The 27,837-nt window shown below is 40.0% G+C and overlaps 1 protein-coding gene across 4 annotated transcripts in view; it reads left to right on the top strand.

Annotated features, from left to right (window-relative positions):
* The window catches only part of TENM2 (teneurin transmembrane protein 2), a 1,406,199-nt gene that overhangs the window by 844,825 nt on the left and 533,537 nt on the right, over window positions 1–27,837 (top strand). For 2 of the 4 annotated variants that reach the window (XM_006864840.1, XM_006864839.1), the window contains exon 3: window positions 6,125–6,334. The exons of the other annotated variants lie outside the window; for them this stretch is intronic. In XM_006864840.1, the coding sequence (XP_006864902.1) occupies window positions 6,125–6,334 (210 nt within the window). The remainder of the gene's footprint in view (window positions 1–6,124; window positions 6,335–27,837) is intronic. 4 annotated transcript variants of the gene reach the window in all.

The raw sequence follows: 27,837 nt of genomic DNA, 5'->3' as shown, positions 1-27,837 counted from the left end.
TCCATGCCCCATCTTTGCCTCCATCTCTGGTGTTGCTGCTTCTCTGGATAAGATCCCGCCTTCTGCTTGTGCTGTTCTCCCTTGATAGTCTTTGTTTTCTGGACTGTAAGATTAACTACTCCCCAGTTTTTATTACAAAACTTCTACTTTTACAATTGTGACAGTCGCAATTAATCATGATAGCAATTACTCACTATTGAATCATAAGAATCTTATCCCCAACTCTTTTTACCAGACCCATCTAGACAAGATGAAAACTATTCAGTGTGGACTCTATCTTACCCTACACACACTCTTAAACTAGACTCCCTCTTGAAACCTTGTAAGTCAGTCACTTTTTGCCTTTGTCTCCTCCTCATTTTAGGTAGCCAATGTCTTAAGTTGCCTGTTTCTATCTACCCAGTATACAGAGTGGATAGCATTGATACTTGATTTAAAGACTCCTTCCCTCTTTTGGTATTTTGATCTACTACCTCCATGAATATAGGTCAAGTTAATCAAATTGTAGCAATTTACCCTTGTTTCATTGATCAAAGTTGTTTCCTTTTTTATCTTCCTCTAGTCGATTTCTGATTATCAAGCCATCAAGGCTAGGTCAAATGGGTACTGTCTGCAAGACGCACAAGGGCATTCTCTCTAATGGCTAATGATCATGAACATTTCTTCATATGTCTGTTGGCTTCCTGAGTATCTTCCTTGATGAAGTCTGTTCATGTCCTGTGCCCATTTTTTAATTGGATTATTTTGTCTTTTTCTTGAAGAGGTGTTGTAGTTTCCTATAGATTTTAGAAATTAGTGCATTGTCTGATATGTCATTGCGAACGATTTTTTTCCCATTCTGTGGACTCCCTTTGTACTTTTTTGGTGAAATCCTTTGGTGCACATAAGTTTCTAATTTTTAGAATGTCCCAATCATCTATTTTGTTTTCTTTTGTTTGTGTTGTTTTCACAATGTTTAGTAGTCTGTGTGTGCCCTGGATTGTTGTTGTTGTTGTTAGGTGCCATCGAGTTGGCACGGAGTCATAGTGACCTTATGCACAGCAGAACGAAACAATGTCCAATCCTGGGCCAACCTCATACCACTGTTGCCACACTTGAGTCCATCAATGCTGCCACTTGGCCAGTCCATCTCGTTGGGGGTCTTCTTCTTTTTCTCTGACCCTCCACCTTACCAAACATGATATCCTTCTCCAGCGACTGGTCCCTCCTGACAATATGTCTAAAGTATGAGAGACAAAGTTTGGCCATGTTGGCCTCCAAGGAGCACTCTTCTTCCAAAACGGATCTATTGGTTCTTTTGGCAGCCCACGGCATTTTCAATATTCTCCTCCCTTAAATTTGTCCCTATTTTTCATTGATAACCTTTATAATTCTGGGATTCACATTTAGGTCTTTAATCCATGCTGAGTTGGTTTTTGTATAAGGCATGGGGTAAAGGTCTTGCTTCAGTCTTTTGCGTATCGATTTCCAGTTCTGCCAGCACCATCTGTTCAAGAGACTATGTGCCCCCTACTCAGTGTACTTTGGCTCTTTGTCAAAGATCAGTTGGCTGTATGCGGATAGGTTAATTTCTAGATTCTCAGTTCTGTTCCGTTGATCTATGTGTCTTTCATTGTACCAGTTCCAGGCTGTTTTGACCACTGTAGCCATATAGTAAATTTTGAAATCAGGGAGTGAGAAGCTTCCAACTTTGTTCTTCTTCTTAAGTAGTGCTTTGCTTATCCTGGATCTCTTTATTTTCCATATAAAGTTTGTAACTGTGTTTTCCATCTCTCTAAAGAATGTTGTTGGAATCTGGATTGGGATTGCATTATACATGTAAATTGCTTTGGGTAGTATTGACGTTTTCACAATGTTAAGTCTTCCTATCCTGGAGCATGGTATATTCTTCCATTTTTGTAAGTCTCTTTTGGTTTCTTGCAGCAGTGATTTGTAGTTTTCTTGGTATAGGTTCTTTGTTTCTCTGGTTACATTTACTCCTAAATATTTCATCCTTTTGATGGTTATTGTAAATGGCATTACTTTCCTAATTTCCTTTTCAGTGTTGTCATTATTAGTGTAGAGGAATCCAACTGATCTTTGTATGTTGATCTTGTAACCTACCAATTTTGTTGAATCTTCCAATGACTTCCAGTAGCTTTTTTTGCTGAGTCTTTGGGGTTTTCTATGTATAGGATCATATCATCTGCAAATAGAGTTTTACTTCCTCTTTGCCAATTTGGATGCCTTTAATTTCCCCATCTTACCTTACAGCTCTGGCTAAGACTTCCAAAACAATATTGAATAGGAGTGCTTATAAAGGGCATCCTTGTCAAGACCATATTAGTTTAATGAATCACATGTGGCTGCTTCTGCATGTTTTCTTTGCATCTTATCAATTAAGCCTTTTTTTTTTTTTTTGTATTTGCTAGGGACTCTATAACCATCCAAAATGGAACTTGAAAAATAGTTTGAGGGCACAGGAGGTGCTCTGTGGGGCACGGAGTGGGAATCAAATAAGTGTATCTCTCCCAGTTTCATGCCCATCACATACTGAGCAATTCTGCAAGAAAACATGGTCTGCATAAAGTGGGTCTGCGTAAGTCCCAGCTTACTTCTCTGACTTTTGGAACCTGTTGTATCTATATAGAGAGTTTCTCTCTGCTGAAATAGTTGATGGGGCAGCCAGGAGTAGGGATATAGCATAAACGAACAAAGTTGTCAAGTAACATAGTAAGTATAAAACAGCATACCATTTGAGTAGAGCAGATCTAGGGACTGAGAAATGTCCCAAGTACTGGTAGGTACCACAGAGCAGAGTTTAGGGGGCAACCAAAGCCTGCCTTGAAATGGGGGGCAGGAAATACCAGGAATCAGACAATTCTGCGCTGTGCCTTCTGGGTACTCTCAAGTCACACCAGTGCTTCCATTGTGTTATGATTGCTTTCCATTGTCTGTATTTGTATCAATTAAATAGCAGTTCTGTCTGCACTGTATGAAATGAATTCATGCTGAACAAAATTTCAGAAAGTTCATGTAAAGAATAATTTCACAGCAACCATCATATCAGGCTCCTGGAAAATTGCACTTGAACTTCAGTTCCACCTCAGTCACTCAAAGGAATTTAGGAATTGGCTTCCAGCCATCCTTGTTCTTCAACATGCAGTTCCAGATATGGCTCAATAATACAAATGTGAAAGCCGATTGATTGGGAGCTAAAACTTGTTACTACTACAGCCTCGCTGCTGCGTGAGCATCAACACCATGTTCCACCCATACCAGTCAGGGCACCCCAGCATTTAGAAGCCTGGAAGAAGACTGAGCGAAGACAACGGTGCTATGAAGAAGCCACTTGGAACTTCACACCAAATTAGGATAGTATGTTTCTTATTGGGAATGTCTAGACAGTTTGTGAGAGTGGGAGATGGGAAACTGGTAACATAATTCCTGTGAATTACCTCTCTCCTTTGTTGGTCACTTTCTTTGTTTCTGGCAGTGGGGTTAGAGGGTAGATTTTGGAGTAGACAGACTTGAGCCTGACTCCTGGTCTTTGCCTCTCTGTGAGCCTCAGTTTCTTCATTTACAAAATGGAGATTATAGTAATCCTGACTTGAAAGGGTCTTTGGAGGATTCAATGAGATACTGTTTGTAGTGAGATTAGCGTAGTAACAGATAGCCACTGCGCAACAAACATTAGCAGTTAGAATACTAGTAGTGAGAATAGTTATTATTGGCCAAGGGAAACCTATGGGCAAAGGTATTGATTAAATGTTAGCACTGAGTCTGCTAGAATTGTAATGGTTCAATCTACCTTTGCCAGAACATGTGGCAAGAACATCAGACCCTGAATAGCTATGAATGAATTGCATTTTTAAATTAAGCTCCACTTACCTACCCATCTATTTCAGAGATGACTTGGCTTCATTTTGATTGTTTTACTGGTCAGGAGCTCCTAACCTAAAAGTGTTCAGTGTATCTTACCTCCCAACCCTTTCTGCCATTCAACCTCCCAAAGGGTAATTGGCACGTGGTAAGACAACTCTGGTGTGGTGTTGTGGGGTAATGTTTCAGACTGCAAGTCATTTGAACTGCAAGGTCGGTGGTTCAAATTCACCAGCTGCTCCTTGGACACTCTGTACAGGGTTGCTATGGGTTGGAATCAACTCAATGGCACTTAACAACAACAAAAAAACAACTATGTGTGTTCTTTCTGTGCCTTCTCCCTGCAAAGTCCCTTTCGTCATCTTTCAATAATTTCTCAGGCATCACCTTTAACCAGATTTCTTTGTTTCACTTACCACCCCACCCCTACCCAGCCAGACTCAGTCAAACACTGCCGCTGAGTCGATTCCAATGCACACAGATTGATTTACATGAGTAGCTTGGAAAACAGTAAGCCTGTAGGACAGAGCAGAACTGTCCAACAGGGTTTCCAAGGCTGTAAATCTTTATGGAAACAAATTCACCTTTCTCCCATGGAGCAGCATGGTGGATTCGAACTGCTGATTTTCCTGTTAGCAGTTGAGTGCTTAACCACTGTGCCATCAGGGCTTCTCCAGACTGGACCACACAGCCCTTTTCTTTGTCCCTACAGCACCAGCTAACTACATGCCACTATCCAACTCTTTACCATGTGGCACTGAATGGATGCATTTATCTGTCTGTGTCCCTCACTAGACTGTAAGCTCTCTGAGGGCAGACATTGTTGATTTTGTATGCTCAGCATCTAGCACGGTGCCCTCCGTGGTGACAAAAATCAACATGTCTCTACACATGCAGTACATGTAAATGCAGGAAAACAGGTACTTCTGGCTCAGGTTCTTCCTCCATTCTAACTTGATTCATGAGTCTCCTTTCCCAACACTTCGCCCTTCTCTCCACACCCCCCAGCTTCAGGGCATCCAGTGGGTTGCTTCTCTTGACTAATTTTCCTGAGCTGCCTACATGAACACACTAGCAGGCAAGTAAGTGCCAGGACTCAAAGATGTAAGGGTAAAGCAGGTGACAGTCCACGTGATGAATATCCTCACTCAGCAATTTGGCTGCCAGTTGCTCCCTGCCACGCAAAAAAGGGAGGTTGCAGTAGTCCTCTGTATGAGAGGAGAACTTCTTGACCCAAGGGCAGCTTCAAGTCATTCCCCGATTCCTGCCTGGCTGGAGTGGCTCTTCTTCACTTCATAGGAATTCCCCCTATGGTGTCCAACAAAAACCACATGATGCAGAGAATGGGGGCATTGGCCAACTCTTAGGAATGCAAATGAATTGCCCTTTCCACCTTTCTTCCATTCCTCTCCCAAACTGATTAATTTGGTTTTAGTTGACCTTATTTATTTGTTCATTCATTCAGCAGGTGCTATTCTTTAGGGAAACATTGAGGATGCAGGGCTAAATAAAATAGACAAGTTGTCTACCTTTAAATCATTATAAAGGCTATGGTGAAATTTAAATGAACCAAGGGGATAAAACAGACTGGAGGGAAACTTGCAAAAAGGCAAACAGGCAAACTGGGTAGTAATGTAAAGCCTCTGAATGGTTTGGCATGTTGAAGCAGCAGAAACAGAGATGAGAACATGAGGTGGAGAGCAATGGATCAAGGGAGAGTAGTAAGTGCCACTCTCAGAGGTGAGGTAGGAATGGCAGCTATGGGCCACAGTGGCAAGAAATGCTCATTATCATAAGCAGTTTGGATTTCATTCTACATGCAATGGGAAGCCATTGAAGGGTAATAAGCAGCCAAGTGACACAACCCGAGGGTTGGTTGTTGTGGAGAAGGAAAGAGGGTGATGGGACTAGGTGGGTAAATGGCAAGAATGGAAGCAGAGAGAGCAATAAGGATGTAGTTCAGTGAGAGGTGGTGGGATAAGGACTTAAGTCAGTAGCAGGTGGTTTCCAGACTGATGCCATTTCAGATTCACAGGTGGATATTACTGGTCATACCATTCTCTAAAATACACAACTACCTGTAGTATGAATTGGAACTTTGAAGACACATCAAACCACTCTAAAAGACACATCTGAAGCATTTCATTTTTTTTTTCTTTTCTTTTTTCAGTATTTGTATTATGAGGTGGTTTCAATATAACTTTCTTGGGTTGCGTTCATGACACTCATTGCTGACCTTTGACCCCTCTGTCCTCTCTCCCAGGTCGTCCCATTCCACCTACATCCTCGTCTAGCCTTCTCCCATCTGCTCAGCTGCCTAGCTCCCATAATCCTCCACCAGTTAGCTGCCAGATGCCATTGCTAGACAGCAACACCTCCCATCAAATCATGGACACCAACCCCGATGAGGAATTCTCCCCCAATTCATACCTGCTCAGAGCATGCTCAGGGCCCCAGCAAGCCTCCAGCAGTGGTAAGGAAACTGTGTGGCGTCTAAATGTGTGGTGTTTTGTGTGTGACCTTTTTAATTCTCCAGCAAAGTGGCAACTCTGAAATAAGGGTGGGGAGGAAGGTGGTGTGGGAAGTGTCAAACTACTACATGTGTTTTATGGCATTGCTTTTCTAAGATACTTCTGTTGAAGGTTGCAGTTACTGAAGAGGCTTTGCTTATCTTAACAGGATTTGGGGCTCCTTCAGTGGGAGGAATTTGCCCAGTACTGCATATGAGAGAATGCTGGTCTCAAAGGTGAAGTGCAGAGAGACATTGGAATATTGAATTTTGTATTACTACTATTGTGGTCATAGCTGAGTGACCCTGGATGCCCTCACACACCCCGTCGCTGTGCGTCTCAGATCCCTTGTTTTTTGATAGTTGACTTCTGACTTTTTCCTCCTTGCTTGTTTAGATGATTTTTGATTAAAATGTGATCTCTTGACATGAATACTGAATGTCTTGCCACATCCGAAGTATTTTTGGGGGTGACCTCTCCCATCACCCTATACCTGTGTCACTTCCCTGGATTTAACAAGATGATGGTATGGTGTGATGGTAAATATTGCCTCTAAATCCATAGTTCTCATTTTAGTTTTCACTTTCATTGACAGATGAACTGGCCACAAGGATCTGTCCCATTTTTAAGGATTGTGGCTACTGCCTCAGCGCTCTCTCACTAAAGCTTAGTTGGCATTGCTGGACCCAGTGTAAATTATGCCTTATTTTGATTTCTCATTTTGTTGCCTTTGTAAGTAGAAGTGGGCAGTGCTTAGAGTTTAAGTACTCATCGCACCCAAAGAGAGGCATTTGTAGAAATTAATTGCTCCTGACCCAAAGGCTTGGGAATTACCTTCTGAATTGGCCACTCATAATGCCCATTAATTCATCCCTTCAAAAGTAGTACAGACCGAGCTTTATATCCCTCAAGTGTTCCTTGATGAGATTGTGTTTGGGCTCCATCCATGAGTGTATGCCACCACTGGACTCAACCTCTACAATTAGAGAGGACCTCCTAAACAAATTGAAGATGATTCATTCTAGAAATGGAATGATGGACTGCTACTTAGAATGGCCCATGCCCTTCTTCAAAGCCAGACCTGATATATTTAGTAAACTCGTATTCTTTTTCAAAAAAAATTACCTAATCAAATCTCTCATCAAATGAGCAATCCATTGTTGATATTATGAAGGCCTTTAATCTACCATAAATCTTTATTAGAACTCATCAGAGCTTCTAGTTTGAGAGAAATGTGATTATGGCACTCTTAAAATGACATTACATCATTGGGGTGATTGGTTTATCATTTGGAGAAGAGACATCAATCATAACTAGCATAACCACACAGTAAATGAATTCAACCTTTCTACCGCAGAACAATGACACTGTAATTGCTCAAAATCAGGCTTAAAATGAAATCGGAAAATGCTCTTTCTTCAAATATGATGTTAACTTAATGGAATATATTATGAAAAATCATGTTTGAGGAAATTCTATATAATTAAAAATATGTGGAAATATAGTCCCCTTTTTTCTTTCATCAGGAGCTGATTTTAACTACAGAACCTTTTTGTGTGTGTGTGCAGATTATGTTGCATCTAATTGAACTACCCTTGCTTCTGTTTTCCTGCTTTTTATTTCATACTATGTAATCGTGATGAATATTGTATTATGAAGGACAAGAGCCTTTTGAAATGAGGTGCACCTGCTGATAGCTTTTTAAAAACAGACAATTATTAGGGAGAAAATGAGCTTTTAAAAAAGCTATATTCTTTTATGCATGTATGGATACCCAAGCAAAGAAGATTTATATGAGAGGTCAGTCTAGAATGTTCTCTTAGTGATAACATTGTGAGTGATTTCTTCTTTTTTGGGAAAGTGTATCAGATTGTAAATAGTTGATAGGGTGTTTTTGTTAACTTTATGCCTAATCAAGACCTCATTTTGGTGGACACAACAGATCTATGTGTTCAGAGTCAAACTTACCCATTTTTCATCACTCGGCAATTTGTTCAGCTCACTTAAGATTGATGGCGATTTAAGCTTCGGTGACGGGGGAGAATACCATAGAAAATTTGAAGGTCCGTTTTCATCCCAAAGAAGAGCTGTACTGATACGATTTCTTCACCTGAGGGGTGAAGACCCAATTGTCCAGTACCCTTGTTTTCTGCAGGTACTTATCTGAGAGTCTGTTAAATCACGGGCCAACAGGCAGTCATTCCAAATTCTTAACTCTGGCTTAGCTAAAGTGAGAACAAATCAAGTCTGTTTGTGCGCGTGCACTCTCCCGTCTGTGTATTGGTTTGTGTGTGTGTTTCTTGTGGAATGGATTTGGGGTCCAGGGCAAATTGGGGATTCTATCAAGATCTGAATGCAGTTGCCATGAATTTAAATTTGACATAAAGGACTGAAAATAGAGTTTGACAGAGATGATGCAAAGTGCAGAGCTGTGCCTGAGTGTTCTGAATTGAGTTTGATGAAAGGGGCTGGATTTTCAGTAGGTGTCATGGCACAGATAAAGTGCCTGTACGATTGGTTGTGTTATGTTTGGCTGGTTAATTGCGCAGATTTTTTTAAACTTGGTCTCATGACAATGACCTTGCGTTCTGAGGAACTGGTGCTAGTTTGATCTTTGTCCCATTTGGGGGTGAAATAAAATACCTTCTAACACATAAGCCCATACATGACAAAATGATTTCCTGCTCTCCTCTTTTTACTGCTATTATTAGTTGACAGTGGTGGGGCCCAGTATTGGGCGAGTCACTGCACATCTTTCTGGCCCAAGGAGCCCCTGCTCTAAAGACACAAACTGGACATAAACTATAGGAATGTGTTTCTCCAATGTAAAAACCTCTTCAAAGCAACAACAAAGCGTCATCTTTATGGCTTGACTGCCATTATTTTCTATGACTGTGGTGCATTCTTTAGTGGACAGTATTAAAACCTTAGCACCTTTGGAGTCAAATTACTCTAACCCTCACTTTCCATCATTCCAGCAGGTACCCAGCTACCGCTGGAGAGACACTTAAAAGAGCAGTGTTTCCCTTCCCCTCAAGCATTTTCTTCCACATAGACAGGCTGCAGTGAGCAGGGCAGCCTGTGGTCTGACCTTCTGCCAGGCCATGTTAGCTCCAGAGATGTTTCTTCTGTATGGCAGCATGATTTCAAACCCTATGAAATAACTTATCTGCAAAGTCTGGATCTCAATGGCAGCATAATGGAGGCTCCTGTAGGTGGAAGAATGAGACAATCTTCCAAATCGAAATATCGTTTACAGATTAGCACTGGACTGTGAACCACAAGGCCAGCAGTTCAAGCCCACCAGCTGCTCCATGGCAGAAAGATGAGTATTTCTGCTCCCACCAAAGATTTTTTAAAAGACTCAGAAACCCTATACATGGTTGCTCTGGGTCAGAACTCAACAGCATTAATAACAACAACATCAGCATATAAGGTAGAAAATATAAGAGCAGCCACATTATTGTGTTCTGAAAACATTGGTTTACCCTATCTCCCTCCTCTAATGGATTGAATTTCAGTTTTAGAAGTCTCCAGAGAGAGATGTGGAGACTTTTTAGTAAGATCATGTCGCCGAGAAGAAATGTAACCTGGATGTCTCTGGCAGGAATCTTTCAGTTGCTCCTATATGGCCAAAGCATTTGTCCTAGTTGAGAGTTCAGAGTTCACAACTGAGGGCGTTGAAAGTATCATGGCCCTTAAATAAAAAGTACACCAAAATCACCAAGCTCCTGATTACATGAAATACTCCACGAATTCAGTTATCTGAATAATTAATGATTATCTATTTACCTGGCATCTTAACACACGACTGCTGTTTAATCATTTATTCATTCATTTGTTCATCCATGACAGTTCTTGTCCCTCCTGGGTAGTTGGTGGCATCTTATAGAAATAAAGGCGCCCTGGTTCTTCTGTGGGTTAGGCGTTGCAAGGTCGGTAGTTCAAACGACCAATTGCTCCATTGGAGAAAGATGAGGCTGTTGGCTCCAGTCATGATTTACAGTCTCAGGATTGCTGTGAGTCAGAATTCACTTGATGGCAGTGATTTTGGTTTGGAGTATAGGAATAAAGATAATAACTGGAAAATTATAAATAGGTATTACAATTGGGATAAAAGAAAAATCTAGGTCATAGAAAAATTCCATTATCTTTTAATTACATTTTTCCACCAAGTTTTTGAAGCTCCCTCATTCCCTTCCATATTCTGAATGGGTCTTTATATATGTGTTTAAAAGTATTGCAGCAAAATCATAGAAACCTTTGTTAAACAAAAATATCAAAAATGTGAAGCTATTATTTCTCAACACATTCTCCATCTAGGTCATACACTTTTGAAGGTGTTTTTCCAAATGTCTAGCTTATCCCCCTTGGTGAAGCACTATAGAATAAGCACAGGACTGCTAAGCAAAAGGTTGGTGGCTCAAACCAGCAGCCCTATACAGGGCTGCTTTGATTTGGAACTGATTTGACAGTACTTAACAACAACAATCCTCCCCTCAAAATTCTGTGCTCCTCAGTGTATTCCACATCAAAATGACAGTTTGGTAGCCCATGTTCCTTTTCAATGTTGAGTTTTGAGAATAAAAAGAAGGGGCAAGATGAGGGCTGTAGAGGAAATGAGGTACTGTTTTCCAACAAAGTCTCCTAGTACAGACCCTGCTCCCTGGAAGAATGAGCCAGTGATTGTTATGATGGAAAAAAAATCCTTAGTTTAACTTTCCTGGACTTTTTCTAACCAATGCAATTTGGTTTTTAAATTTTATTGTCTTAACGCTTCCTCCTAATAAGCCCCCCTAGGAGCAGTTTGAATCTACCAGTTACTCCCTGGAAGAAAGATGAGGCTTTCTGCTCCTGTAAAGATTTACAGCGTCAGACATCTTATACAGGGGTTGCTATGAGTCGGAAGCAACTCAGCGGCATGTAAATACCACCACCACCTCCTTTAAACCCCCATGATCATCCTGTGTCCTTTGAGAAAATCTATTAAGGTTACCCCTTTATAGTCCCATAAGATAGTCACTGTAACTTTCTTTGCTGAGCTCTCTGCCTTGAATTTAACTTGCCCAGCAGATTTCCTTGGAAGCCACTGGTTTGATTGGACCTTTTTCCTAAGTCCTCCGAATGAGACTAAGAAGTTTATTACTGAGAAAACATGTCTTTTCTGCAGCTCTCCACTGATCGCAGACAAGTTTAAACATGTTTCATTTGGAAGAAGCCTGTGCATATATCGTCTATAACCCGTGACAACCCTTTTTAACGTACCCTCATATTTATGTCTGTGTGTAGTCGTATATATTTCTGTTCCATTGCTTGAGATAGAAAACTATATTCTCAATTTCCTAGAAATCAAAGCAAACAAGGACACATTGAAAGAACAAAGTATTCAGCATCCATGAGATCAAAGATAAGAGCAACACAGTTGTTTAGGGAAATTCTGTGAATGCTCCTATGATACAGAAAGAAATTTCTCAAAATAAGAGGGACTATATTGTATTCCAGATGACCAAATCTCTAAGCACCTCCTATTACACCTATGCTGAATAGTATTCTATTGACATTTGTTTTGGGAAACTGCCTCAAAATAAGTATTTTCAGTAAAAAAAAAAAAAAAAGTCAAGGAATGCAAAGTACAAGGACAAATTTTGATTTGATTTGGTCCATAAACAAACCTCAGTACTAGCAAACAAACAAACATGTAAACCGCATGGCCCATAGGCAGTAGGCCTTAAATGCCACTTCTCATAACTAAAATTTTTATGAGAATTAGAAGAATTTGAACTTACAGTCACCATCCATCCAGAATCTGAAACACAGATGTTTTATATTGTAAATTTGTCTTGACAATCATGTAGAGGCTGGAATTGATAGTCTCTAATCGCTATGTGTCAGAAACAACTCGACAGCACTTAATGACAACAAAAGCAATAGTGACAACTGGAGTCCTGGTGTGCAGTTCAAACCAACCAGCCACTCCTCAGAAACCCTGTACAAGGTCACTGTGAATCAGAACCGACTTGATAGCATCTAACAACACCAACAAACAATGAAAACTGAAGCATCTCTCCAAGGCATCCTCAATCATCTGACCCTTCTTACAGTCCATCGGGCAAGACTGGGAACAAGGAAGGAGAGGATACAACAGAAACAGATTTAAAAAAAAAAAAAATGATAGTGATAAAATATAGCAAAAAATTTACTATTTTAACCATTTCTTTAATGCAAAATTCAGTAAGTTTAACTACATTCACTGTGCTGCACCTCCATTATCAGTATTCATTTCCAAAAGTCCCCCCATTACCCTAAATAGAAATTTAGTATTCCATCAGCAATCATTTCCTATTTCTCTACCCCTTGTTCCTGGTAACCACTAATAAACTTTTGTCTCTATGCATCTTTCTATTCTAGCTAATTTGTATGGGATCTTGCAGTAATTGTCCTTTGAGGTCAGACTTAACTTCACTCAGCGTAATCTTTCCAATTTCATCCATGTCCTATCATGTATCATATCTTCACTTATCTTTATGGTAGAATAATATTCCATTGTGTAAATAGACCACATTTTGTTAATCTGTTCAGTTGTTGATAGGCTCTTGGGGCTGCTTCTACCTTTTGACTTTTGACTAAGGCTTCAGTGAACACTGTTGGTCGTAGGTGCTGTCGAGTTGGTTCCAACACAGAACCATCCTATGCACAACCAACACTGTTGGTCGTAGGTGCTGTCGAGTTGGTTCCAACACAGAACCATCCTATGCACAACAGAATGTCCTGCGCCATCCTTAGAATTACTAAATTGGACTCTGTTCTTGGTGCTACTGTGTCAATCCATCTCATTGAGCCATCACTTTACTAAGCATGTTGTCCTTCTCTGGGGACTGGTCTTTCCTGTCAACAGGTCCAAAGTACAAGAGATGAAGTTTCACCATTGTAACTTCCAAAGAGCAATCTGGCTGTACATCTTTCAAAACAGATTTGTTTGTTCTGACAGTTCATGGTACTTTCTATAGTCTTCCCTAACACTGTAATTCAAATGCATTGATTATTCTATGGTCTTCCTTATTCATTGTCTAGCTTTCACATGGATATGACTGAATTGAATACCATGGCTTGGGTCCAGTGTACTTTTTGAACTCTTTAAAGAGGATTTTTGCAACTGATTTGTCTAATGCAATACGTTGTTTTATTTTTTGACTGCTGCTACCATGAACATTTGTTGATTCAAACTCACCAGCCACTCCTGGGAAGGCCTTTACAGGGTTGCTATGAGTCATAACCGAGTCAGTGGCACCTAACAACAACAATAACCATAAGCATTTATTACAAATCCAATTACAATGAAATCTTTGACAACATCAGTATTTTCATTTGTCCATACTGTTATTGATCCAGTTGTGAGGATTTACAATATTAATCAGTCCAGTTGTGAGGATTTTCATTATTAATTGGTCCAGTTATGAGGATATTTATTTTCTTTACATTGAGGTGCAATCTGTACTGAAGGCTGTGTTGTCTTTGATCTTCTTCAGCAAGTACTTCAAGTTCTCTTCCAAGGGGCAAGATTGTATCATCTGCATATCACATACTGTTACTGAATCTTCCTCCAATCCTTATGCCACAGTCTTCTCCATATAGTCCAGTTTCTCAGATTGTTTGTTCAGCATACAGATTAAATAAGTATAGTGAAAGGATACAACCTTGACTCACACTTTTCCTGACTTTAAACCATTCGATGTTCTCATGTTCTGTTTGAATAGCTGCTTCTTGTTCTTTATACAGGGTCCTCATGGGCACAATTAAGTGTTCTGGAACAACACACAAGCTATTATAGTATGACAAACAAACAGATGAATAGTAGCACATTGGTGACACTTCTCTGTTTGAATTCCTGGGTATTTACCTCGTAGTGGAATTGCTGGCTTATATGGTAATTCTATGAGTAACTTTTCCAGAAATGACCAAACTCATTCCTACAGTGTCTGTACTATTACACATTCCCACCAGCAATACAAGTGCACTGAGTTCTGATCATTCCATATACTCACCAACACTTATTATTTTCTGCTTTTCTTATAATAATCATCCTGTTGTTGTTAGACAGTTCCTACTCATAATGCCCCTGTATAAGGTTTCCAAGGAATGGCTGTCAAGTTTCAACCTCTGACCTTGTGGTTCTAACTAACTTTGCAGCCCAGTGCTTATCCCACAGCGCTACATTAGGATTCCTGTTGTTGTTAGGTGCCATGGAGTCAGTACCAACTTGTAACAACCCTATGCACAACAGAAATAAACACTGCCCTGCCCTGCACCAACCTCACAATCATTGTTACATTTGAATCCAGTGCTGCTGCCACTGTGCCAATATCTCTGTTTCCTGACCCTCCACTTTACCAAGCATGATATCCTTCTTCAGTTACTGGTCCCTCCTGATAATATGTCTGAAGTATGGGAGCCAAAATCTGGCCATCCTGGCTTCCAAGGAGCATTCTGGCTGTACTTCTTCCAAAACAGATTGCTTTTTTTTTTCATTTGGCAGTCTGTGTTACTTTTAATATTCTCCTCCAACACCATAATCCAAATGCATCAAATTTTCTAAAGTCTTCCTTATTCACTGTCCAACTTTCACATGCATTTGAGGTTATTGAAAATACCATGGCCTGGCTCAGGTGCACCTTAGTCCCCAAACTGACACCTTTTCTCTTAAATATCTAATTAGACATCTAATGCAATGCATCGTTTGATTTCTTGACTGCTGCTGCCATGAGTATTGAAGGTTGATCTGAGAAAAATGTAGTCTTCAGCAATTTCAATTTTTTTCTCCGTTTATATGAATGTTGTTTATAGGTCTAGTGGTGAGTGTTGATATTTGATCCAAGAAGAATGAAGTCCTTGACAACTTCTTCTTTGAAGACAGAGAGATATTGTTGAGTGTTTGTGTTTCTTGTAATACTGCTTAACAAAAAAAGTCTTGCTAAGGAGCTCTGTTAGCGTGGTGGTTATGAATCGGGCTGCGAACCTTAAGGTCAGCGGTTTGAAACTACCAGCTGCTCCACGAGAGAAAGATGAGGCTTTCTACTCCAGTAAAGATTTACACCCTCAGAAACCCTGTACAGGGTCGCTATGGGTCAGAACCGACTCGATGGCACTTAATAACAACAAGAATGTTGTTTATTGGTCCAGTGGTGAGGATTTTTGTTTTCTTTACATGGAGATGCAATCCATACAGAAGGCTGTGCTCTTTGAACTTCATCAGTCAATATTTTAAGTCCTTTTCACTTTCAGCAAGCAAGATTGTGTCATCTGCACATCACAGGTTGTTAATGAGTCTTCCTCCAATCCTGATGCCATGTTTTTCTTTATATAATCCAGCTTCTCGCATTGTGTGCTCACCATACAGATTAAATCAGTACGATGAAAGAACTTAACCCTGGCATACACCTTTGATAATTTTAAACCATTTGGTATTCCCTTGCTCTCTTCAAACAACTGCCTCTTGATCTATGTGCAGGTTCATCATAAGCACAATTAAGTCTTTTGGAATACTGATACTTCATAATGTTGTTCATAGCTTGCCATGATCCACACAATCTAAAGCCTTTGAGTAGTCAATAAAGCACAAGTAAACATCTTTCTGATATGTTTTGCTTTCAGCCGCGATTTATCTGACATCACCAATGATTCTCTTTAGCAAAATTTTACATGAATGAGATATTAATGATATTGTCTGAAGAAGTCTGCATCCTGTTGTGTCACTTCTCTTTGGAATGGGCACAAATATGGATCTCTTCTAGTCAGTTGACCAGGTATTTTTTTCTCCAAATTTCTTGGCATAGATGAGTGTGTGCCTTCATCAGTCTGTAAAAAGATTTCAATTTGCATTCCATCAATTCCTGGAGTTTTGTTCTTTGCCAATGCCTTTACTGCACCTTCAATGCAAAAGGATTTCTTCCCTCAGCATCAATGGCTGTTGATCATATTCTACCTCTTGAAATGGATGAAAATCAACCATTGTTTTTTGCTATAGTGACTGACTCTTGGTCTTCCTTCCATCTCTTTTTGATGCTTTCTGCCTCATTCAATATTTTGCCCATTGTTGTTGTTGTTAAATGCCATTGTGTCAGTTCCAACTCATAGCGACCCTGTATAGAGTTACCAAGGAGCAGTTGGTAAATTTGAACCTCCAACTTTGTGGTTCAAACTAATCTGTGTCCAGTGTATGATCCCATAACACCAAACCAGGACTCCATTTTGCCCATAAAATCCTTCAGTATTGCAAGTCGAAGCTTGAATTTTTCTTCAGTTCCTTCAGCTTGAACCAGAACTCCTAATGGGTGTAGTCATCCTGGTGGGTATAAAGTGGTATCTCTTTGTGAATTTGGTTTTGTTTTCTTAGTGCAAATGTTAATGATGTTGAACATCTTTTCATGTGTTTATTCGCCATTTGTGTGTCTTCATTGGAGAAATGTCTTTTCAAATCCTTTGCCTATTTTTTAATTGGATTATTTTTCTTTGTGGTATGGAGTTTTAGAAGGAAGCAGATTTTGTTCTTAAGTTAATGGAATTTCTTTCCTTTATATATCTTACTTTGGGGAAAGAATTTTTCCTCACTGTGTTATAAATTTTCTTGTCTTCTTAAATAGATTATGCTCATTGTAATTTAATTTAATTTAGGATTTCTTGACTAGCTCATAGCAACTGTTCGCACATTGATGATTGTACTGTGCTGATAATACAATCTTTTCCCCCCTAGAATATTTTATATTTTGAGGTTGTTTAGCCCACTTCTCTTGATGCTCTGCATTATGAAACTTCTTTATAAACTTGTCTCTCTCTTCTTAGCTTCACCCTATTATGCAGGGATCTGTCCTTGGTATTAGATTTGTAATAGATATTCAATAATTATTTATTGAATAAATGAATAATTTAATCTCTTTAGTAACCACCTTCATTTTGTTAATTTGATGCTTCTCATCAAGTATGGGTGAAAAAACTGGATAATTATGGGGAAGGAGGACAGATATATTTGTTTTCTAAATTGCATTTAAGGTGCTTATTTATTTATTTTATTTTGGCTGCTTTTAGATACTTAGGAGTTTATCTTTCAATGATAAGATTGTTTTACGCTTCTTATACACATTATGACCAGTGATGTGCATGCCCCATGCAGAGACCCTGGATGGAAGTCCTATGGGTCAGTTTCCAGGCTGTTGAGGTTAGGCCTATCTGGGAAAGACTTCAGTTTTCACTTTTGATTTGAGAACAGGACATCAAGCCCAGAGATCTTGGCTACACAAACTTTTTCCCAAGCTGGATTTGCTTTTTGTCTGAGCTGCTTTGGCTCCAGGATGTTTCCCAGGTTAGTCGGATGTCAAAGTACAGATGTTTGAAGCTATCTGTAGTCCCTTACTGGTTCCCAGTCAGTGGCTCGGCCCCTTACTGAGATATACAGCAGACAATGAAATCGTTAGCACATAGCATCCATGATTCATCCTGTGAAAATAAAACCCTATGTAATTTGGGCATTATGTGAACACCATATCTTAGTGTGGTCTTGCGTTTCCTATAAGCATCTCAAACAAGCTTCATTTCTTAGCAGTGATAGTGAATGTACTTAGAGGGATTTAGTTTTGTGTTTGGTCCTTAATCCACATCATTAGCAACTTTTCCATATTTGATACAAGTACCCCTCACATTTTCATTAGTCTTATAACTAGTGCTAAGGAGCTCTGGTAGCGTAGTGGTTACAAATTGGGCTGCATACCACAAGATTAGCAGTTCGAAACTACCAGCTGTTCCTCAGGAGAAAGATGAGGTGTTCTGCTCCCATAAAGATTTACAGCCTTGAAAACCCTGTACAGGGTAGCTGTGAGTCGGAACCAACTCCACGGCACACAGCCACCAGCACCACCAATAATTAGTGCTACTATAGCCTGCTAACTGTAACATTAGAAGTTCAAACCCACCAGTTGCTCTGCGGGAGAAAAATTAGGCTTTCCGCCCTCATAAAGAGTTATGGTCTCGGAAACCATACACAAAGTCGCTGTGAGTCAAAATCGACTCAGTGGTAGATTTAGTTTGGGTTTAGGGTGACAACTTTCAGTGGGGCCAATCCTTCTACAGCCTAGATAATTTTTTCCTTTGTTTTTGAGGATCATTGTGATTATCAAGTGTCATGCTTAAATCATGAACAATAGCGTTCACTGTTCTTCCACCTTTGGTTGTTTAATAACCATTAATTTCACTTCCAAACTAATAGTCTCTCTACCTCTTTATGCTGCTATCACTAGCCCTGGTTTTGCTGCATTTGGCAGCCATGATGCATTTTGTAGTAATATCTTTGAAAGAAAACTAAAAACAGAGAGAATGTTAACACTAAAGAGAACACACAACATGAAATCAGATGCTACCCTCTGCGAGTTGAACCATATCTTGAATCACACATATGGTAAACTTTTTAGGTTGAAAGTACAGTGCAATGCATACATAAGTCAGTCATATAGGTGTTTATTATGACTATAAAAACATATGTATTATAGATTATGTTTATACTGTACCCTCATATGCCTGGCATTGCATTCACTTTGCATACAAGGGACATAAGATGCATGTGTCACACATGGAAGACTATTGTGTTTGCTATGCCCAATTATGTCCGCTGCATCCTGTTCTGTAATTGGGATTGCTGATCTCTGTTACAACCTTTTGAAGCCACGGATGTATATACAATTAGATGTTATGTGGTACAGGGTGTTACTGAGAGAGATGACGTTGAATTTTTAAAAGGTTGAAAACACTATGATATCATAATATACTGTTTTTCACTTCTTCTGCTTGGGAAACCCACACCTCCCTAGACTCTTCCCCTGGATAGTCTGAGTCAGCAAGTTCAGGTGAGGCCTAGACACTGTATTTTTGATGCTTTCTTCAGATGAGTCTCGTGGCATGACTAATTAGCGATGGATGAATCTAATGGGAAAGTTCTGGAGCAGGTTCTAGAGAACTTGGGTTTCCTATACTCTGACCTTGAGTCACCACATGACCTTGGTAAATCATTCTTGATCTCAGTTTGTCAAGGAAGGACACTGTCCTAAAATCTCTTTAAGCTTCCTCTTTCTCTCACATTTCATGATTAAAAGTTTCTTGTGTCTGGTTGGACAGGTGATATTTATGTTAAGAGTCCCCCAACTCCTCTTCCCTGGATACTTTGGGCTTTATCCCAATGTCTGAGCCATTGTCATATCTGAAGTCTACAGAGTTATGTAGAAGAGAAAGCTGCAGCAAATCTGCAGAAATTAAGAAGCATGGTTTGGGGGTCTATGGCCTTTAGTTGAAAATGTGTCAATGCCAGTAAAAGGAAACAGTATAGCTCTTCAAACACTGACCCAGGAATCTGAGAGCCTCACCCAAGCCTCCTAAGCAAAGTCTGCCATTCTAAGAATTTGGAATTCATAGTTCTTAGGACTCTCTGGACTTGGCTGGCTTCCCAGGATTATTGCAGAGATTGGTCTAGTTCTTATTTTCACTCATGCCTTCTTACAAAACGTAGACATACACATACACATAGCTATTTATGTGTAGTTTGTAGGCCCAGGAAATTCTAACCCAGCTAGAACTGGGCCCACTCTTCTGTACCACAGCATAAATGAACACACAGTCAATATGGACAGGTAATTCTCATGGAGCCATGCAGCATGGAAGTTACATACACACAGAGCTGTTCCTCCTCAGCAAATACTTTTGATAATTGACAAAAATCCCAGGGTCAATAGGCATTGTATACATTCTACCTCTCCATCTTGGTCCCGGGCTTCTAGGTACATTGAAAAGGGGTCCTACACAAGCCCAGAGACTGAGAGTGACAGATGATATTTTAATACCTACCCTAACATTTTTTACCCAGAAATTTAGTGCCTCCTGAATCCCCTCAAAGAATATATTTAACTGTATCTAGCTTCCTTTATACAATTTAATAGCCATTGTAAAAAGTAGCCCTATTTCCTTGTAAGAAATGTCTTATTTCTCCACTATTGAATCAAAAGGCAAACACACACACATATATAGGACTTGGTATGGCGCCATAGGATAAGCACTGGACTGCTAACCATCATGTTGGCGGTTCAGACTCACTAGTTGCTCATCAGAATTCCTGTATAGAGTACCTATGAGTCAGAACAGACTCCACAGCACTTAACAACAAATACACACACACACACACACATATATATCATTGCTATTGTTAGGTGATTGGCAAAGTGGCAGCATCAATGGACTCAAGCGTGGCAATGATAGTGAGGTTAGCCCAGGATCGGGCAGTGTTCGTTCTGCTGTGCATAAGGTCGCTATGAGTCAGTACTGACTCGATGGCACCTAACAACAACAACGATTGTTAGGTGACATCGAGTTGGTCTGACTCATTGTGACCCTATGCACAGCAGAACAAAACACTGCCCAGTCTTATACCAACCTCACAATTATCACACTTGAGCCCACTGCTGCCGAGAACATATGCAACAAACACACAGCATTTCAAAAATGTCTGTCTTTATGTACAACTCGATGAGAAAGGATAGACTTCTTTTTTCAATGGTAAAAATTTTAGTAGAAGTTATAGCATCAGTCTGTGGAGCTATAGCATAAGCACTGGGTTGCTAACCACAAGGTTGGTGGTTCAAACCCACCAGCCACTCCTGGGAAACCCTATATAGGGTGACTATGAGTCAGAACCAACTCAACAGCACTTAACAACAACATTCAGTCACTGTTAGATTTCCTAGATCCCTTTCAAAAATAATAATTGAGAACCACCATATTGGCACTGTGGGACAATGTGCTGGACCGCAAGGTCAGTTTGAACTGCAAGGTTAGCAGTTCAAATTCACCAGCCACTCTATGGAAACACTATACAGGGTCACAATGAGTCAAAACCAATTCAATGGCACATAACAACAACAATTATATTCCTGAGAGTGTGGACCCTAAAGTCAAAGCTACTTAGATTCAAGTTGTAGCTCAGTCTTTTACCAACTGTATAATCTTAAATAATGTATTTGCTTTATGGATTTGTTTGTTTCTTTTAATCTGTAAAATAATAAAAAGTCAACCTATCTGAACAACATATTAAAAGTTGTTATGAGGACACAATGACATTTTGGTGTCCCTAAATATCTTACATACTTACTGATGAAGGTCAAAGACCACAGCCTTCGGTATGGATTACATTTCAATGTAAATAAAACAAAAATCCTCACCACTGGACCAATAAACAACATTCTTATCAGTGGAGAAAAGATTGAAGTTGTCAAGGACTTCATTCTTCTTGGATCAACTATCAACACTCATGGAAGCAGCAGTCAAGAAATCAAACAATGTATTGCATTAGGCAAATCTGCTGCACAAGACCGTTTTAAAGTGTTGAAGAGCAAAGATGTCAGCTTGAGGACTAAGGTGCACCTGACCCAAGCCATGGTATTGTCAATTACCTCATATGCATGTGAAAGCTGGATAGTGAATAAGGAAGACTGTAGAAGAATTGATGCTTTTGAGTTATGGTATTGGAGGAGAATATTGAAAGTGCCAAGGGCTGCCAAAAGTACCAATAGATCTGTGTTGGAAGAAGTACAGGCAGAGTGCTCCTTGGAGGCCAAAATGGCCAAACTTCGTCTCTCATACTTGGGACATATTGTCAGGAGGAACCAGTCACTGGAGAAGGATATCATATTTGGTAAGGTGGAGGGTCAGAGGAAAAGAGGAAGACCCCCAGTGAGATGGATTGGCCAAGTGGTAGCATCGATGGAGTCAAGCGTGGTAACAATTATGAGGTTGGCCTAGGACCGGGCAGTGTTTCGTTCTGTTGTGCATAGGGTCACTGAGTCAATACCAACTTAATGGCACCAAACAACAACAACAAATATCTTACAAGGAGATTCAGACAATTGGAGCAAAGATTAGATTTGAAATTATTTATTAATTGAACAAATTCTTTTGTCCTAAAGTTTTTACAAATGGTAACTCATTTACTGCTCACCATTAAAAAATAAATAAACAACAAGAAAGTAAAACAGAAAAAGAAAAGTAGCCATAGACACTGGGAAATGTATTGACAGGAAGATCTTAGCCGAGGTGTTGAGTCTGTTGACCAAATTTTGCAGTCTAAGTCCTTCCAGAGGCACATCAGAAAAAAGGCCTAGCAATCTCGGATTGAAAAGGAGTCACTGAAAACCTAATGATGACAGTTGTACTCCGACACACACAGGATCGCTGTGGGATAGAGTCACTGATGATGACTAGTTTTTGTGTTCACTACGAGCTGTTCCGTGGGAGAAAGATGAGGCGTTCTCCTCCAGTAAAGATTTATAGCCTCGGAAACCCTGTACAGAGTCGCTATGGGTTGGAAACGATTCGACGGCACTTAACAACAACAACAACTAGGTCCTGGTGTCCTCCTATTGAACATAAACAACCTTGCAGGGTACCAGTACTCAGTAGGTCCAATGAGGGGCCATAATACAGTGAGCAAAACTTCACACCATCTTACCTAAATTCAAAGAAAAACAAGGTCACCATCCAAACCACAAAAGTGGCAAACCTTTTCCTCTCCAGGCTAAAATGAGTGATTGCTTCTTCCATGCCAATTATAACTTTAACCTCACTGTATTGAGATATCCAATTAGAGAATCAGATAAAACTTATTCAGATCTCCAATTAGAGAATTAGCTCCAATTTCTCACAACACCCAATACTGAGTGAGCCTCTTTTTTCTTGCATCCTCCCTAAAATCACCTAACACAAGCCCTGATCCTATAACTGGCTCTTTTATGACTGCTGGAAGCACCCTACAGTATACCGTTGTGTATATTAACACAGCCACCGTTGCTTAACCACAGAAGGCTCCTGGTAGTGTATGGCTGGAGGGTATTGGCACCACTATTCTGTGATTTGGAACTGTCATTATCCTCGTTTTACGGATGAGGGAACTGTGGCACAGAGAGGTTAAGTAACTTGCCCAAGGATACACAGTTATTAAGCAGCACAACAACAAAATAACCCAAAGCTATCAGTCTCCATAGTGGTAAGTAAATAGAAATTGAAGTACAATTTATAAAGACAATTGTAAGCCCCAGAAAAAAAATGACATGTGCATGAAATAAAGAGCAATCATCATTTATTACTGCCCTGAATAGCATTTACATGACCATAATAATATAAATGCTAAATATTGATCTAAGTATTACATCAGGAAGATGGGAGATTAAAAGGGTGCATATATGCTCTGGACAGGTAGAGTAAAACGAGTAAATATGCATCTTCTTCAGTGAGAAGTTAATAAATAATGCCTAGAGTGGAAAACACAAGAAATAGCAGCAGAGCCTGTTATTTATAGACCTGGAGATAAATACCAAAATAATCAGCTAAAAAAGAGTCAAATGTGGTTGCCTCTGGGAAGGAAGGAATTGGTGGTGATGGAAGAGGATTTTGCTATTTTTGAACCAAACATTGTAGCATTGCTTGATTCTTGAAACCATGAGCATGTTTGTTTGTTTCTTTTATGAAGAGGAAACATTTAAAAAGACAGTATAAGAAGTTAGATTTGTAAACCACTGACTACAGTATCAAAACCCCCAAATGACAGCTGTTTAACATTTTCATACTTTTTTTTTTTTTTTTTTCCATTCAAAGTGCATGTATTGGTCAGGGACTAAGTATTAGAGACTATACCAGGTGCTGTTAACTTGGATGACTAAGTTCACATGAAGCATTGTCATTGTATCTATGGATTCATCTGTAGCTGTTTCTGTTGCTTAGGAGTTTTGAGTTCTGGTGGTGTTAGGGCTCTAGTTCCTTGTCCCAATTAGCCCAACTTTGCGGGGAAACCCCTAGGTTTAGGATGGCATAAGAACAGAGACAATATATCATCCAAACACAGAACCTATTGTCATCAACTCAGTTCTGACTGTTGACTACCTCATATGTTTTGGATTAGAACTGGACCCTACAAGGTTTTCTTGGTTGTAATCTTTATGGAAGCAGACCTCCCAGGCCTTTAATCTGTGGCACCCTTGGGTGGGTTCAAACTGCCAACCCTTTAGTTTATTGATGAGCACAAACTGTTTGTATCACTCAGGGATCTCATCGAAGCACAAGTTCTATCTTTTCCCCCAAAGCTTTCCCAGCCAACTCAGCCCAACTAGAGTTTCCACTTTTCAGAACTGCAGAGCAATCTTATAGTCTGCCTTATTCAATTTAGCACCTCATTACGTTCTGATTTGTAACATTCTCTTGGTGCTTCATGCATATGAGTCATTTGTGTCAATATTAAATTGTCACCACTTAAAGACAAGGGTCATTTCTTAGGTCTTGCAGTATCATTTAGCATTTGGTACAGGTTTAGATGAGCTCAAGACATCCTTGCTATCTAGCTTTAAAAGGACAGTGGTAGATCATTGTAACAAGAGAGTACATATGTACTCAGTAAGACTTTCTGTCTTGGGCCTGTTGGCTGCACATCTTTGTAATAAGTATTTAAATATGAAAACATCTGTGATTCTGTGTGTCACTTACTCACCATTAGAAAGAATCATAAAAGCCAAATCCAGAAATCCATTGTCATTGAATCTGTTCCAACCCATAGCAATCCTGTTGTTAATGTTGCTATGTTTGCTCCAATTCATAGCAAACCTGTATAGGGTTTCTGGAGCTTTAAATCATCACAGGAGCAGAAAGTTTCATCTTTCTTCCTTGGAGCAGCTGGCGGGCTCGAACTGCAGATCTTGTGGTTCACGGTATAGTACTTATCGTATGGGGCCACCACACTCCTATCGCAACTCTGTTTTTGTTGCTGTTGTTGTTAGTGCTGTCAAGTCAGTTCTGACTTATAGTGACTCTGTATAGGGTTTCTGAGGAGTGACTGGTGGGTTTGAACTACCAATCTTGTGGTTAGCAGTCTTGTGCTTATCTTACAGTACAACACCAGGACTCCTATAGGACAGAATAAAACTGTCCGCATTGGGTCTCCAAGGCTGTAAATATTTACAGAAGCAGACTTTCCTGTCTTTCTCCCATGGAACAGCTGGTGGGTTCATTCCAGCTGCTGACCTTTCTGTTAGCAGTCACTTGCTTAACCACTGTGCCACCAAGGCTCCAATAGAAAAATTACTGCATGAGAAAAGATACATGTTTGCCTAGCCTGTTGTTTCCTTCGGAATAGACAGAGCAAATGTGGACCTTTTTAGTAGCAACTTCCCTGAGTTGGTGATTAGCTCTGAGGTCATTCACTGCATTGATACGTTTCGTATTGTTTAGCCGTAATCTGGGGATGTCTCCTAGGGAATGCATTACTTTAGTTGCCATAACATGGTTCTACAAGTGGGTTGGCCTCACAGAAGTTTATACTCTAACAGTTTCAGAGACTAGAAATGTAAAATCAAGGTGTCACCTAGGTCAGGATCCCTCTAACTGCTATGTTGTTGTTGTTATGTGCCGTGGAGTCGGTTCCAACTCAAAGTGAACCTGTACAGGGTTTCTGAGGCTATAAATCTTTATGGGAGCAGAAAGCCTCATCTTTCTTCCATGGAACAGCTGGTAGTTTCAAACTGCTGACCCTGAGGTTAGCAGCCTGATTCGTAACCACTACTCTACCAGAGCTCTAACTGCTATAGGAAAGTCTTTTCCCTTGCCTCCCCTAGCTTTTGTGGTTGTCGGCAGTGTGTGGCATTCCTCATTTGTCAGCATAGCCATTCTCTGCCTTCATCTTTGCAGAGTTCTGATGTCCACATGTGTGTCTGTGTGTTTCCAATTCTTTCTCTCCTTATAAGGACAATGACCATTGAAGTTAAGGTCTATGCTGGTGTGGCACCGCAGGGTAAGCACCCAATCTCAAGGTCAGTTTGAACTGCAAGGTTGGTGGTTCAGAAACCCTATACAGGGTTGTTGTGAGCAGGAACCTACTCAATGGCACTTAACAACAATAACAATGCAGTATAATCTCATCTTAACTTGATTACATCTTCAAATACCATATTTCTCAATAAGGTCACATTCACAAGTACTGAGGCTTTAAGATATCAGCATAGTTTGTAGGGAGACAATTAAACCCACAACAGCATATAATTGCATGATAGCAACATAGAGCTACTAAAGTTTGGGTCCTGGTGTGATGCCATAGGATAAACACTGGACCACAAGGTCAGTTTGAACCACAAATTGACAGTTCAAACTCACCAGCTGTTGACTCAGTTCCAACTCATAGTGACTCATAGCAACCCTGTGTAGGGGTTTCCAAGGTTGTAAATGGAGTCTTGGTGTGGCACTATGGGTTAATGTGCCAGACTGCAAAGCTGTTTGGACTGCAAGGTTGGCAGTTCAATGTCACTAGCTGCTCCTCAGAAACCCTATAAAGGTTGCTATGGGTCAGAACCAACTTGACAGCATTTAACAACAACAAGACTGTAAATAGTCACGGAAGCAGAAAGCCTCATTTTTCTACAGTGGAGCAGCTGGTACCTGGAGCCGCCAACTTTATGGTTAGTGCCATCAGTGCTGCCAATCTATCTGAGTGGGGCTGCCTAAAGTGAGGGAGCAGAGTTTCCTTTCCAGTGAGTCTGGAAGGTAGAGCTGAAACCCACAGTTGGGGGGTCTCTACCCAGATTCCAGAGTGCATGGTTAACACCTGGCATCTGAAGGGTACAGCCCTTCTCTCAGAGAAAGAGAATTATTCTCAAACCATGAGAACTAACATCAATTTCTCTGCTGGATTTTTTTTTTTTTTTTTTTTAATTCATTGGTGCCCCTTTTCCCTTCTTTTCCTCAAATAGGTGTCATATCTAATGTAAATGTCTACCCTTTGCTTGTTCCAACATTGTATTTAGAAGCAGATAACTTGTCTTCTAGACTCACAGATGAAGAGGGATTTTGTCCCAGGTTGGAATTTTGACTTGGAATAATTTGGGGATAGTGTATGGTGTTCATTGTATGCATGTTAATTGTTGTGTATCATGTTAGATACAAGATAAATTTATAATTGCCTTTATTAAGAGATCATGTATGGTTTGAGGAGATGTGTACAAGTGCCAACTTGACACGAGGTGGACTGTGATCAACTGTGGTTTTGTGTCAACTTGGCTGGGCCTGGATTCTCTGTGGCTTGGCAGTAAAGACGTAGTATTCCCCATGATGACAGCTTATAGAATGTAATGACTTCTATGATGAAATCTATGAGCAGCCAATCAATTGAATGGAAGATTCCTTGGAGGTGTGACCTGCAACATCTTTCATCTTATATTTCTATGTTTCCTTGCAACCGCTGACTCCTTTTCTCCACTTAAAAAAAAAATCTTGAAAGGGTTGTCACTCTTTGTATCTCTACTTTGTCACTTCCCACATACACTACAACTATGCTACTATAGTTACCTATGTGGTAACTGCTTTTATTAAATTCACAATAGCCTCCTAGCTGTTACATTTAACACAAACC

Source organism: Chrysochloris asiatica, unplaced genomic scaffold, assembly GCF_000296735.1.
Source record: "Chrysochloris asiatica unplaced genomic scaffold, ChrAsi1.0 scaffold00071, whole genome shotgun sequence".
NCBI classification, from domain to species: domain Eukaryota; kingdom Metazoa; phylum Chordata; class Mammalia; order Afrosoricida; family Chrysochloridae; genus Chrysochloris; species Chrysochloris asiatica.
This window is presented reverse-complemented; position numbering and strand designations above follow the sequence as displayed.